The 15,751-nt window shown below is 36.4% G+C and overlaps 1 protein-coding gene across 1 annotated transcript in view; it reads left to right on the forward strand.

The window, feature by feature from the left end:
* The window catches only part of LOC139152239 (protein eyes shut homolog), a 116,625-nt gene that overhangs the window by 59,352 nt on the left and 41,522 nt on the right, over window positions 1-15,751 (forward strand). The window contains exons 47-64 of the mRNA XM_070725381.1: window positions 493-606; window positions 1,054-1,167; window positions 1,629-1,742; window positions 2,321-2,434; window positions 2,903-3,016; window positions 3,880-3,996; window positions 4,304-4,417; window positions 5,508-5,621; window positions 6,243-6,356; window positions 7,617-7,730; window positions 8,833-8,946; window positions 9,406-9,519; window positions 9,966-10,079; window positions 10,909-11,022; window positions 11,208-11,321; window positions 11,637-11,750; window positions 12,799-12,912; window positions 13,342-13,455. Of these exons, the coding sequence (XP_070581482.1) occupies window positions 493-606; window positions 1,054-1,167; window positions 1,629-1,742; window positions 2,321-2,434; window positions 2,903-3,016; window positions 3,880-3,996; window positions 4,304-4,417; window positions 5,508-5,621; window positions 6,243-6,356; window positions 7,617-7,730; window positions 8,833-8,946; window positions 9,406-9,519; window positions 9,966-10,079; window positions 10,909-11,022; window positions 11,208-11,321; window positions 11,637-11,750; window positions 12,799-12,912; window positions 13,342-13,455 (2,055 nt within the window). The remainder of the gene's footprint in view (window positions 1-492; window positions 607-1,053; window positions 1,168-1,628; window positions 1,743-2,320; window positions 2,435-2,902; window positions 3,017-3,879; window positions 3,997-4,303; window positions 4,418-5,507; window positions 5,622-6,242; window positions 6,357-7,616; window positions 7,731-8,832; window positions 8,947-9,405; window positions 9,520-9,965; window positions 10,080-10,908; window positions 11,023-11,207; window positions 11,322-11,636; window positions 11,751-12,798; window positions 12,913-13,341; window positions 13,456-15,751) is intronic.

Genomic DNA, 15,751 nt, shown 5'->3' on the forward strand with positions numbered 1-15,751 from the left:
CATGTGTGTGTGTGATCAACATGCAGTGTCAGTAGCTTTTTATTGTTTTGACTTTCAGGAAGGTCTGACAACCTGTACTATCCTAATCACCGTGGAAAATAACTTGTATTCCCTTTCAGAACGATGAACATACGTGTAGGACATACAGTACATTTCACCATCATCATACATGTTGTAAATATCTCTGTGCTTGCAGTGTTCATATAAAGCATTGCAAGATATCACAATCGACCCGCTTGAATTATATGACCTTAACTTTCATTTTACAGATGATCGACCTTCGTTCTTAAAGCTTTCAGAAAACATTCACAGCTCTGAAAAACAATTCTTCATGCTCTTTCGCTTTAGAGCACAGCGTACTTTGATTACAGCAAACTGCATATCTGTTCCCTTCTGCCAAGCCGATTAATGATGTATTTTTCTCTCTCTTGTTGCACGCCTGCGTGTGTGTGTTTTCCTCCCTGTGTGGTGCTATAACGCATTGCATTTCAGCTATTGATCAGTGTGTGTCAGCCCCGTGCCTGAACGGAGCCACGTGTAACAACTTCAATGCCTACTTCACCTGTACATGTGCACCTGGTTGGGTGGGAACACTCTGCCAAACAGGTAATTGAAGCGTGGACTTATCGTATCACAAAAGACTTATTTTGAGAGGGAGAGGCATTCTTAAATGAAAAAGGAACGACGAAAGTAGTTTCCGACAGACTTACCTTTTCAGAGATGGATAACTTTGCTGTGAGAACATATCATCCACAGAAACTTTATTTAATTATCATACAATTTATGGCCATCTGTGTCCTGTTCAAGGACATGCATGCACTCAAGTAAAGGCTAATAGGGGTGTTAAAGTATGCTAATGAGAAATTATACATTTCAAAATTTCTTGATTAAATCTATCGATATTTTACTGAAGTCCTTGCTTATTACTGACAATTTACTTTCAACAGATTTGCTCAAACAGTGCCCGATGTGAAAATAAGTTCAAGTCAAACATATCTTCACAAGTCATTTTTTTTTTAAAAATGTTGTTTGATTAATCATTAAAAAATATAGATATTCAAGAATGTGCAAGCAGTCCGTGTCAGAATGGAGGCACTTGTGTCGAAGGTACCAATGGGTACACCTGTATATGTAGGGCTGGCTGGACTGGAAATAATTGTCAAATAGGTAAATCTATCGCATTTTAACAACTTTCATCAACCTGCCCTGCTTTTAGAGGCAACCAAGGTGAATGTGTTGTAGCCATAACATGATTTCAAAATTGGGCAATCGACTGAATTGTAAGCAAGGAAATTCGGATATCTTTTTATTGATTAAAACTTGCAACCTAAAACAAAGAGGTTGACATTATGATGGTTGTATGTCAATATCACTTGACTACCATGGTATCTTGTTGAAGTTTGACATTTTTTACCTCTACTGCTTGAACAATGGCGGCACAGACTTTATTTCAAACTGTTATGAAAAATATTGACTATTCACATTCTCTCATGTTTGAGAATTTCACCAAACATGCCGATAAATTGCCTGGTCAGAAAACCTATACAATAGAAGAAATTTAACATTATGTATTTTTTAACCTGATCAAAATGATGAATATTCTTCTTCTTTTTGCGATAACCTGTCAGATATTGATGAGTGTGCCAGCTCTCCCTGCCAAAATGGCGGCACCTGTGTTGATCAGATAAACGCCTATAGGTGCACCTGTGCATCTGGTTGGACAGGAACAAACTGTGACATAGGTAAATGAATGACTAACCAAACCTTGTTCTGACTGAAAACAGTGTTTCATATATCTGTGGAAGGGGCTTATCATGGGTACAGATAAGGTGTATTCTTACATTGGTGATGGTATAGTGTTCAGGGTTTTCGTAATGGATCATGTGGCAAATGTAATTTAGGTAGAGAACAGAATATTAACTTCTTTGGTGACATGGAATGTACAGTGAAATTCGGTTTGATATCAGGATTCTGATTATAATAAGCAAACAGTAAACACATTGAGCCAATGAAGATAACATTAGGGATAATTTACCAAGTTTTGTTACATACTGAAGCATAACGTGATCTATCAGTAATTGAACCATATATTTGGTCGTAGTGAAAACAAGGTGCATTAAGACAACACGAACAGGGTGAACATAGGATCAGTTGTTTATTGGTGATGGTGTAGAATTACTTATATGACATTGTACAGTTGTTAAAGATTTTAGACTTGCAAGGCATAGAGGCGCATGCACAGTGTCCCTTTAAAACCGGTACTTGAGATAGTTCAGTATAAGATGCCTAATGCGTGATTTTGAAACATTTCACTTCACAGATATTAATGAGTGTGTAAGCAACCCCTGTTTGAATGGGGCCACCTGTGTTGACCAGTTAGATTTCTACCTCTGCAATTGTGCCCCTGGTTGGATCGGCACTCACTGTGAAATAGGTAAACATAAGTGCATTGACAGAAAATTGGTGTGGAGCTTTTGCAAGTAAAATGTGAAGGGTGCACTTTTGGTTGTCAATGGTGATTTGGTAAAGTAGTTGAGTACTATGTTTATGTATTAACATACTGCATGAAGTAATCTTCTTTTAATGTGTGATCAGTCTAACAGTCAAGTAATTATTTGAAACAAAACAATACTCGATTTTATTTATTGACAAGTTAATATGTGTGGTTTTGGAGTACTACTAATCAAAAAATTATGGTTTTGCATGAATGAAGTGCATCATGCTTAATGCACAAATGTGGGGATAGAAGAACGTCTTTGACAGTTAACCATGTAAATCTGTAATTTAAGACTAGCAAATCAAGAGTAAGTCAAAATAAATGATATACATGTACTATCAATAATAATAACTAAAGAATGGTGTGGAAGCTCTGAAGTGTAATTAAGCTGTTTATTTTGCCCAGAAATCTCTGAATGCGCTAGCAATCCCTGTCAAAACGATGCCTTTTGCGAGGAACAGGTCAATGGATATCGCTGCATTTGTCAACCTGGCTGGACAGGCGTTTTGTGTCAGACAGGTAATTTTCGCCCTTGTCAATTCTAATACTAACCCTGTGCTGTAATACCGGTATTTTAATATTATCATTGACTGAATTGCTAGCATGCTTTTAGCCTATCTCCTTTGGGACAGTAATTACCAGTGTACAATGATACATTTCAAATAAAGTGTATTCAACTTTTGACTAATATTTGTATTTCTCTAGATACATAATATCTTTTACGATACAGTGTTCCTGTGTTTGAATGCATTGCTTACAACCTCACAGAAAACATAGTATATATATTTAGTTACATTGTTCATACCTTTGAACACAATGTATATGTCTTTTAATACATTGTAACTTTCAAAATATTGAGGATCTGTGTACAATGTACATTTACAACCCTTTTCAGAATTAGAGCGCGAAGCCACTGCAGTGAACTGCAATAAAACTGCTCACACTAATTAGTTTCAGCTGTAGCCAGCTGGCAAAGTCGACAACATTGTATGTCCCATGCAGACAGTTTGTCTGGGGAAGTTGAAATAAAAAAGATTTGTACATGGACCAGTGCATGGTAATGTTACATTGTATCTTAATCTTGAACACAGGGTGCCAATCGTAAACTCCCATTTACAACCCGAGCCTCAGACAGAGCTAGTTTTGCCTTTGTACAAGCAGACTTTTTGTCAGTATCAAGTAGCCTTGTTCAACGCCAAAGTGGCCACGGCTACAGCTGAAAATAATTAATGTAAGCAGTGTTATGGCAGTTCACTGCAGTGGCTTCGCGCTCTACTGCTGAAAATGGTTGTATTTACTTACTTCTTAAATATTAAGCATATGTATGATATCCTATCCACCTCACTATCTAATATAAATTGTCTTTCTCTGCATGCAAACAGACATAAATGAATGTCTAAGTAACCCATGCCAGAGTCGTGGTTTCTGTGCGGAACCAGCATTGAATGAGTACTTGTGTTACTGCTCTGAGGGCTGGACTGGCAAAAATTGTGAAATAGGTAGACCGAGATCAACCTCTGCATAGATGTGAATTTACCACTTGTTTTGGAAGTAGTCTGTGCATTTTCTTTTCATTTTCTATTCGTATTTTGGTTTCAATGTGCTGCAGTTTGAAGTTTTTCTTTTCCGGTTGTTCTTGTGTTTCCTTTTACGGTAATATATATACCGTATGTGCTGTGACAGACAGATTTTTGCGTGGTGTGTTTTGCAGTTGTAGATACACCGATTTTTCACTATCCATTCCAGTGAAATCTTTTGACTTATTGCCTAATGCCTGGTGTTTTTATACCTCCCATGCTGGCTCAGAGGTGAATGAGTGCGCAAGCAATCCATGCCAGAATGGGGGCATATGCTCAGATCTGCTAGGTCGCTATCTTTGCTTCTGTGGGCTTGGTCTGGAGGGACCTAACTGTGAAATAGGTATAAACATCATCTGCAGAACTAGACATTGCCAGTCTTGGAGTTATGATGTTGCAGTGGTTGAGTGTCCTACTGAGACCTTTTATCTTTCTGAGAATTGTTTTTGTTGCACATCACGCACGCTGATTTTCAAAAAGGTATCATTTCTCATAGTGTTGCTGAAGCTTGAGTGTGGTTTGCAAAAACACTGTGTGAATATCCTGTCAATAAGGCCAAATAAAAAGTATTGTTTGTTTCTAAAAATGTGAATCAGAAAGTTAGTGTTAGTAGGTCAGGGGAAATTTTATATTTTCTTTTTTGTTGGCTGAGACCCATAAAATACAATTATATTTACAAAATTTACTTGAAATAATTTGAAATGCGAAAAAAAATGTTTAGGGTAGGTGAGTTTTTCTAGAGTTGGTCAGATTACTGGAAACACACAATACTACTTTCTTATTTGGCCTAGTCATTGGAATCTTGACTCTCACTTTCCTATTGTATAGATACTTACAGCATCCAGATTTTTGCAAACTATTCATGTAACTGCATGGTTGTTGCTGAATCTATTGAAGATGTTATGTAGCAGGAATATGATGGTGTACTCAAAGTGAAATTTTTAACTCACAATTACTGTAGGAGATTTTGTTTGTTACAATGAATACTTGGTTTGCGATATCTTATATATTAACTGCATTTTGATGCCAAAGAACTCTGCTTAGGATGCATCTGGTGTTAGAAATTTTTAGTTCTTTTTTCAGAAATGGAGAACGGTAGGTATGCTGTGTCATTTGAGCCATGTACAAATCAAGTAAAGTCTGCAACAACATAATATTGTGCTTTGGCTGATGTGATGCAGTACCTTGAATATGTGAAAATTGCATTCATTTTGCATGGTTTGATGTGTGTTTTTTCTCTGCAACAAGTGACGTGTGGGTAAAAACAAACAATCAGTATCTTTGTCGTCCAGATGAAAATATAGATGCTGATTGTTCTAACCTTCGTGTTGGCCTTTTGATATTAACAAACTGTTGTTTGCCATTGCAGTGTACTTGGATCAGTATTTCAAATCTTTCTCTTTTTGACCGTTTTTGTCTATTTGTGTCAACAGATATTGATGAGTGTGTCAGCGACCCATGTAAGAACGGTGGGACCTGTGTTGATCAAGTGAATGGTTATGTGTGTGCATGTTCACCAGGCTGGACAGGAACCCATTGTGACATAGGTATGAGGAAATGCTGTTTTGTTTTTATGAAGAAAATCATCGTACATGAAATAGTGCAGAACATCTGTAATGTGATTCATTTTACACTGAAATATACCAACTAGATTACTTCTGCAAAAATGTAACATTATGTTTGATTGGTCAGTTTCTTTGTGAAACCAGTTGGCAACAGATCTTCGCCTGGCTGTTGAAGACGTAACACACAGAATGGCAGTTTACCTACTAGAGTCTTGCAACATACACACTGGCACACACACACTCTGGCACACACGTTTTCTTCTCTTCAGCCTGACTGATAGTGCCTTGTAACCAAGGCAAAAGTTTGTCAACAACGAAGCTATGAATTTTATTTTGTTGCAACCATCCAAACTCCAAGCTATGTGTACGTAAATGCACCTATGATAGTCTATACAAACAATTTCCTCCTTTATGTCAGTGCCTGTGCATGATCTCATACACAATTTGTACCAATGAGTGGCGTGGATGTTGGTAATTGCCTGAACAGTACTTCATTTTTTTATGTTGCAAATAAGCAGAAAACGAGGAATATTCTCCTTTTAATATAATTTTTCCAAATTCACACAAACCAGATGCATGAGTGATCCATTTTCTCTTTGACAGACATCCTTGAGTGTGCCAGCAACCCGTGTCAGAATGGTGGCACATGTCATGATCAGCAGAATGCATATTTTTGCCAGTGTTTACCTGGCTGGGTTGGGGTTCACTGTGAGCAAGGTAGCCACCTAATTACATGTAAAGTCAATCAAAATCTGTGATAAAGAAATGTAAAATTTAATCTAATGTAAATTTTGTGATCTGTTCACATTCTTTACTAGACTCCTAAACACATATTAAAAAGTTTTAACATTGAATAGCTAATAATTGTAGAGAAAGTATTGATATAATACTAATCTTGAAAGCTCTTACCAATATAAAGCTAACAATTTAAATATATACATATTGGTAAAACTTTGAATGGAAAATATTAGTAAATAAATAGCAGCATAATTAACATTTCTTTGCTGTAGAAATTGTTCAAATAAGACTATAATTTATAATGATTCTGATCACTCTCAGTATTGTTATTAAATATGAATAATAAATGAATATAACATTTAAAAAATAAATAAGTAACCTTTTTCTGACCTAATCTCAACACTTCACCACCCTTCACCCCATTTGCAATGTTAAGGTCCAACTTTGCCAAAGGAAACAACATGGAACCGGGGGTGAAAGGGTAAAAGTGCCTGGGAAATCATGGTTTTCAAGGTACCTTGATTTAATTTGTTCACCATTTCCTATAATGAGGTCCACAATCACCATTGGTGACAATGGCTTTGGGCCAAACCATGGTGATGAAAGGGTTAAAGTGTAGATTTGGTGTCCAAAGTAATGTCAGTCACAGGATCATGGCCAGGATAGAATTCACTTGATGTCCACAACTTTCACACCAAGACTTTGGTTGTCAGTGTGCTAAAATTACTTTTCTTACGTTCATCATCCTTGCACAGTTACACTGCCGATGGAACGTGGAACTATGAAAGGCATGCTAAAATTTGAAATGCTGGAGAACAAAATATAAACAAGTCACAAACTTGCTGGCTTTTTGAACCTTTGACTGAATAGCATTAAACTCATTAATACTGTACTTCATAACTTATCAGGATTGTCATCCGGATTTGAAATCTGTATGTCAGAAAAATTTCATTGATTTGTTACCATAGTCAGAGAATCTTGTGCCACATGAAGGCATTGAACCATAAACTGAAAATCTGAAATCACTGTATCTGTGATTTGAAAATAATGTTTAACAATTTCAAAGCACAGATATATTCTCATGGTTTCATTTGTACCACTTCAAAAACGTACAAAAACGAAATCCTGATGTTCTGACGCTATTTAAATCATTAAAAGAAATTAAATGAACACTTATGATGAGTAGCATAGTGTAAACTCAAATCCCAATGATGTGAACACGAAGGCTTTTCTTGCTAGATGTTTTGGAATGTGACAGTAACCCGTGTTTGAACGGTGGATCATGCTTTGAAGGGCAGAATGGATACGTTTGTGAGTGTGCTCCAGGCTGGACTGGAACACGATGCGAAACAGGTATACATGTACCTCAGTAAATAAACCAGTATTTCAAAAATTAACACAATAATGAAAATGCCATCTAACTGAGGTAATGACATTTTTGTATCAATATTTTAGTGGTGCATATTTGTTCATAGTGTAATAAATAGAAAATAATAAGTACAAATAATGCATATTTACCATAATTACACATGTCAAATATTGATAATAATTTATTTATAATAATAATTTAACCAATAATTAAGCCGAACTTCTATTAAACTATTTAATATTGGTTGTACATGTAATGTCTATTTATTTCAAAGCATAAGAAGAAAAGGACTTAAATGTCGAAAAAATGATTGTATTGTAAAAGCATAAACAGTAACTACCGTGACTAGCCATCTTTCAGCACTGTCCCTGATTAAAAAATGTTCTGACTGAAATGTCAAACATTGATGAACTTCATAAATGTCAACTATAAGGGTAAAATCATAATTATCTTTCGTCATTATGTGTAACAAATAAGCGTAAAATGTTGATGTTAAAATAACAGTTACTAACCAGTGTAAGTTTAGAATGTAATAATTTCTGGACTCTCATAAAGGGCAAAGTCATGGTTCTGCTGTCAGTTAAATTTTGTTGTATTGTTTGAGTTGTGTGGTCCCAATCTGTCAGCTCTTGTTTTTTGTGTAATTAAGTAACTTGCAGCATGTCAATCTGACTGTCATTGCTGTATACTTTATCAAAGAGATTTGCATACTTTGCCAGGAGGAGAAAAGTGGTCTGTTGAGTCTTTGCCTTGATTCCCTGCATCAGAGTCCAATCATGCCGATTGGTAACGATGGATCTGTGATCAGATCAAGGTCAATACTTGTTGAGAGTTACAGTCTCCTGTACTTGTAATCTCTAGGAAATGCCACCCTTTCTGCATTTATAAAACAGTCAATATTCACACACATTGATGAAATTTTGCATACATTTACATCATGGCAAACAAGAAAACATCTAAGAAGTACTCTACATTACAGACCCTTGGGGCCTATTGATTATGCCCGATCTCGTGAGTTTTTAGAATTTCATGATGCAGATCAATCAAAATTGATCTTCCTCTTCACTCAAACTTTTTGCTTGCTAGATATTTTTGAATGTGCCAGCCTCCCCTGTCAGAATGGAGCCACCTGTATTGAACAGACAAATGGATACACCTGCCTATGTACGCCGGGATGGACTGGAACACACTGTGAAACAGGTGAGCATTGGATATCAAATTTTCCTTTTGCCATTTAACCCTTTCACCCCCAGTTCCCTGTATACAGGTCCAACTTTATGAGAGAGTGTCAGCAGCTACAACTGTTTGGCCGTCTTGCTGTGATTTTGAAGCTGTTATCCAATTGATTGGCAGAATTTTACCATTATAATTGAATAATACAAATACTTACAACTGACCAATCACATATAACCTTGCAAACACGCTTGATGTCAGCCCCAACTGTGACTGTCTGTCAAACTGGACAGGGATCAAGAGTCCATCCCTGGTTATTTGCATATAGGTGCACTTAAATCATAGTGTAGTATATGTCAGACCTTTTTCTTGTAGAATTTGCTGCTTCAGAATTAGTACCATGTTTTTTTTAGTGTCTTGAGATTATTTTTTCAGGAAGGTCCGTTGACTAATCATTTCATTTGAATTGAATGCTTTCTCTGTCAGATGTGCTTGAATGTGGTAGCGCCCCCTGCCAGAATGGTGGCACTTGCTTTGACCGGACCAATGGTTACCAGTGTGTCTGCACAGCAGGCTGGACAGGAGACAATTGTGAAATAGGTATGTAACTTCAAAATATCCTATTTTCTTTGGCAAATATAAAAAATCTAAGTCATACAGTATTTCAGCACAAACTTACTGACACCATCATTTGAGTTAAATAAGTGTATAGTGTTTGATTATACAGTGCACCTTAATGTGCTATAGGTAATTCAATTGTAATCACCTTTTTGTAGAGCTTTAAGACTATTTGGTCTATTCCTGAAGATTCATATTGTATGATCTAAACTCAACTGCCTATAGCTTTGCAAATACATATTATTTATAATAAATGGCATCTTAGTAATTTAACAGTAATCTTTTGGTCATTTGTAGATTGGAGATCTTGTCACTCTGTAGCTGTACAGGTTATAACTTTCATCATTATTTTCATAACATTGATGATCATAGTGATTTCAAATACTGATTAAAAACTGAAGTTTAATGGAGATTAACTTATCTTCCAGAAATCAACGAATGTTTAAGTTTGCCTTGTCAGAATGGAGGCACTTGCCTTGAACAAGTGAATGGCTACCAATGTCAGTGTCTGCCAGCCTGGACAGGAGTACACTGTGAGACAGGTACTGTGCTTACATTATGTAGATCTGAACAATGCGTAATATATTCATGAATATTCATATCTGGTATGAATATTCATGATAAGTCATTTGATTTGCATAAAAAATATGCTTTGCATAAACTAATGTTATTTTGTTGTGCTTCAAGCGGGAGATGTTTCTGTGCACTCGTAATAGGAATGATTCATTTTGGAAAAACTGGATGATACAGATACTGTTTACCTGCTAGATGTTTGTATGTCTAAAGTAAGCAGAAGTATATTGAGTCTGTGTGTATCAATCTTGAATAAAGTATGAAATCATGTTTTATTGATAATGAGCAACTATACAATATTCAAGGGTCTGTTTTCTCTGAAAACCCCCTGAATCAAATATCATGTAAACTCACAAAAGGTTAAGGTAGAATGCACCTCGGAGGCAGATATTCAGGCTCTCAAATTTGTTTAGTCCTTTTCTGATCAACCACCCGTGAGTGCTCATGTTAAAGCTCTTGGTGTAAGAAGAATTTTCACTATCGTAGTTTTTCAAAATCGAAAATTTCTTTTTTTCCCATACAGTTAGCACTGGGATGGTTCAAATATTGCTAAATGTTAGGTAATTTGTTTCTCTAGAACCAAATTTTGCATGGCGACCCCTGATTTTCAATCTTGATTTGGTGAGAGTATGGTTGAAAGTTTCATTTAGAAAGGTTTTAGCAAAAGTTTAAATCTTTCACTTTTGAGGTACATACTACCTTAACGAGACTTCAGGCAACTATACATGGACTCTTCTTTATGGTGTCATTTGTAAATGAAGAATCCTGAGATTGACATCTCTATTTTGTTTTCATCAGATGTTCTTGAATGTGCCAGCGACCCGTGCCTCAACGACGGCGTTTGCATTGAACAGAGCAATAGCTATCGATGCGTATGCAAGCAGGGATGGACAGGATTGCGTTGTGAAACAGGTATGGTCAGCTTTACACGACTTCTAGAAACACCATACAGAATAGACGAATGCATGAAAAGAATTACTGTATTTATAATCAAATAAGAGACAGACAGACAGACAGACAGAGCTATCGCGTGTGAAAATTTGTGTGCAAGGAGGCAAGCATTCCGATGTCTGACGATATTTTTTTGTTCCTTCCAGACGTAGATGAGTGTGTCAGTAACCCCTGTCAGAATGGTGCAACCTGCTTGGACCAGATAAATGGCTATTTCTGTCAGTGTGCGCCAGGATGGGCCGGAGTCTTCTGTGAAAGAGGTAGGAAGTCTATGCAGTAATTTTGTTATATTGGATTTCGATATATATTTCTTGGAATTTTTCCGATGAGAGAGATCATCAACTGTGCTATTATTTACAATTGTAATGACTGATGTCAAATTGCAAATTGAAAAAAGCATTTAACTGCAGTGCTGATGGAGGAGGCATTTTTAAATATCTTTTAAAATGGCTTTTCTGACACACTTTGGTTAATAAATTCTCAACAGTATTTTTTGTGAGACTTTCAAAGTTCTTTGACTAGTTACAGTCAAGACTGTTGTGTATTTCTTACAATATATCATCATTCATTTGCAGAAATCCAGGAATGTGCAAGCACACCCTGCCTGAATGGAGCTACATGCTATGAACAAGTCAACGGCTTTCAGTGTGTGTGTACACCAGGATGGACTGGAACTCTTTGTGAAACAGGTAGATATTACTTCAGTTTACCACATTCTTCACCAAGGTATCGCTTTTGAATGAAAACTCCAGAGGGAAGTTGCAAGTAACATTTTTATCATTTTCCTATGTATTAAGGTAGTATGCACCTTGGAGACAAATATTTCTCCACTTAATTTTTCAAACAATTTCTGGTCTACCACTTGTAGGGGCTCATTTTACAGCTTTTGCGGTAAGAAAAATTTTCACCATCATGTTTTTTTTGAAAATCAGAAGTTTTATTTTTCCCTATAGAGTTAACACAGAGATGGCATTGATTTTGAATTTCAAATGTCAGTAAATGTTAGTAGTTCCAAACTTTGCATGGTGACACCTGATTTTTATTATCCATTTCATAGGAGAACGATTGAAAGTTTCATTGACAAAAGTTTGAGCAAAAATGTATTAAATCTTTCACTTTTGAGGTGCATACTATCTTAAAGAGATAGGTATGTTGTGTTCAGTGGCTGTATTAGGTAGGGAAGTTGAGAGAAATATGTCTCAGTTGGTAGCAAAGAATATTGTTATCTGTTACATATAAAGACTTTCCTATTATGTTGACAGTAGACAGACACTGACCAGTAAAAGGACACAACTAAGTGGTACTGCCACTTTCTTGTTCCAAGTGTTTAACAGCCCCTGGTGGTAGGGGCACCATAGACCCTAGAGAAAACTCTCTAGGGTCTATGGAGGCACCTAGTCAGAAAATGTTTGAACAGCCAATGACTGCATGCAACTAGCCATGGTTTGCTCTTCTCTCTACCAATTTATTTTGGACAATTGGATGTACTGCTACTTGGCAAGCAATCAAACTGCCCCTTTAAGTTCCAACAGAAATCAGTATGAGTTTCGTAACCTGGTGTTGAAAAGTTTGCTGGGTTGAACGTGTACTGTACCCATATTAATTTTTTGAATGTCAGCCACAAACACATTTACCTTGAACAACTTTTTGAAACTCTCACAAGCATCGTTTCCCACCCAGCTGCAACGCTGTGGTTTATCATAGGCTTTACACTGAAAACTGCCTGACACTTTTCAGATATATTGGAGTGTGAAAGCAGCCCTTGTCTGAACGGTGGCCTGTGTATCGATCAGAACAATGGATATCAGTGTATATGTACTCCAGGCTGGACAGGAGATAACTGTGAATCAGGTATGCAAATTCATATGTAACATTTCCCATGAACATGATGAACACATTTTCTTCCCTTTTTTGAAAAATGAACGACGAACAAAATCAAAACAACTGTAGATATCGAAATTTGTATGCTCTTAAATTTCTGTTTATAAATAAGCCTTAATAGATTGTTTGATATGTGTTTACATTTTAGCCACAGTTTGCTGTCAAGTATAATTTTATTAATTTGGTCTGCATTCCATTAGTTTTCTTACGGAAAAGTGGGCTGGTTATCCCTATCAGAAAACTTTTCATTCTTTAAGTCGCTGAATTTCACGATTTTGATATTCAGTAACCCAAAGGTTGAGAAAGAAATCCTAGATTTGTACAGGTCAGGAGTAACAGTTAAGATAAGGTTGTTGTACATTACCAGTAACAGCAAAATGTTTGCCATTCATACCACAGACATTCTGGAGTGTTCCAGCGACCCATGTGAGAATGGTGGCCATTGTATTGAGCAGACCAACGGATATGAGTGCATATGTATAGCCGGGTGGATTGGAGACCGCTGTGAAACAGGTATGTGATTCTGCATGTAAATTGAAATTCAGTGCACACGTGGTGATGAGCACTATAGTATGTCATGGAGATAGTGGTCATCATGTAGATCACCAAGGATATCAAAGACTCTAAGTGCACTGATAATCATGTGCACCAGTGTAGACATCATGTGCACTGACATCATGTGTACTACCACGGACATCTTGTGCACTATAGCTATCATGGACATCATGTGCACATAATGTACACTACCATGGACATAATGTGAACTACCATGGACATCATGTGCACATAATGTACACTACCATGGACATCATGTGCACATAATGTACACTAGCATGGACATCATATGCATATAATGTACACTACCGTGGATATCATGTGCACTACCATGGACATCATGTTCACTGTTGTGGAGAAAATGATTTGAATTAATTGCAGTTTTAAGGAATTACATTCACCATTGTAGAGATAATGTGAACCAGCGTAGAGCCCATTCAGTTCTTCTTAGAACATACGGGTGCTCCAAAATGGAGATGGCATAATTAATTCCTTGTACTAGAATAACTTTGTTGCTACTGAAATGTCAGTTTCAATGTAACTCATTGGCAATGATTTCATTGAAATTGGGTCATTTCTAAATCTAGGACATGCATCATAGTCACTCAACTCTATAAAATATATTATGCACAGAGATTGTGCTCATGTCACACACACGGAATTCATTATTCTGGATATGCAAATCTTGTATAGGCATGACAGCATGGCCACTGGTAGCATCTTAAGTCATTGATGAAATTCATGCTTTCTCTTTCAAAGGCAAATATCTGGCCAGCCTTGCCCACTCTCAGCTGTTGTCTTCCTCATTGACACCAATATGTCAACTCTATGATCAGTACACACAGGGTCCATATGCTCCATGAAAGTGCTTGAAAGTCCGTGAATTTTAAACAATCATGGAAAATCCTGGAAAAGTTCTTGAAAATGAAAAGTCCTGAAAAATTGGTAATCCACCCTCAGTTTTCAAAAATTACAAGAGAGTCAGTCTTGATATCGTAAAAAATGACCAGTGAAATGATATATAAAAATAAGATATTGTAAAAATAATATCTAATAAATGGTATTTTAGACCATAAAAGATCCTTGACATTGTTGAGAAAGTACTTTAAAGTCATTTGAGTGTATGGACCTTGTGCATGTCAACTCTAGTATCATGATCAATACACAGTATTAAAGGGTGTGGAACCACAAGTAGTATCATCATAGACAAATTTGGTTTCCTCTAAGCCAAAGGAGTGTCAGTCAGCATCCATCTTCATCTAAGTAATAGATTGTGTATGGAGTGTTCTAGATAAACTTGCCAACATTCTGAAGTCTGTAGAGTTAACAAAAAATGTTAAATGTAGTGGAGGTTTTCATGTTTTGGTAAAGTCACCACTGGGTTGATCACTGTGTGCATTTGAATCACACAAAATGCACTTAAAAGTATAAAGTTTAGATCTAGCGCAAGCAGCTGAAAAGGTGTGTTTGAATTCAAAAATAAAATGTTAAACATTTAGTTGGCTTGGATTACAGTCAACTCGCCTTTGACTAACTTCTGTATCAGTGATCCGTGTCAGAATGGCGCCACCTGTGTTGCGATCCAGAATGGATATGTGTGTTTGTGTACATCAGGATGGACTGGAAGCAACTGTGAAATAGGTAACCTAGTGTAATGTGGAAGTGACATATGCCGCTATGGTCCAGTCGTTTCTTATTTTGACACACAAGCTGTGCACATGCAATTGGCTATGGCTAATTTAGACATGTTAGTGTTGCCTTCATGTTGTGGGTTTACTTTGAAGCTCTAAGAGAAAGTAAAGTTTCCATATTTGTGGAATTCAAGTATTTAATTTTTCCTCACAGAGTTAAAGCAGGGATAGCAGCCATTTTGAAATTTAAATATTGGCAAATCTGAGGTCATTTGTTTCCATGGTGCATGGTTCTATGGTTCCAAAAATTTACATGGTTACCCTCAATTTTTTTCTTAATTTTTGAAAAAGAATGGTTGAAAGTTTCCAGAGGCTGAAGTTATTAAGTCTAATTTCGAGGCACATACTATTACTATGTTATGATAATCATTGATAATGAGTCATTATGATATGGTATTTACACAGTGTCACAGCTAGTGCTCATTATACACTTTATATATGGAATACCTTTATTTTGAACATTTAGCATCTGATGTGTGCAATACTATAGTTAATTTTTCAGAATTGATTTTTACCATCCATTCTCCATTTATATTTTTATACTTGCTGTTTTCAGATATCGT

This window comes from Ptychodera flava, chromosome 15, assembly GCF_041260155.1.
Source record: "Ptychodera flava strain L36383 chromosome 15, AS_Pfla_20210202, whole genome shotgun sequence".
Taxonomy (NCBI): Eukaryota; Metazoa; Hemichordata; class Enteropneusta; family Ptychoderidae; genus Ptychodera; species Ptychodera flava.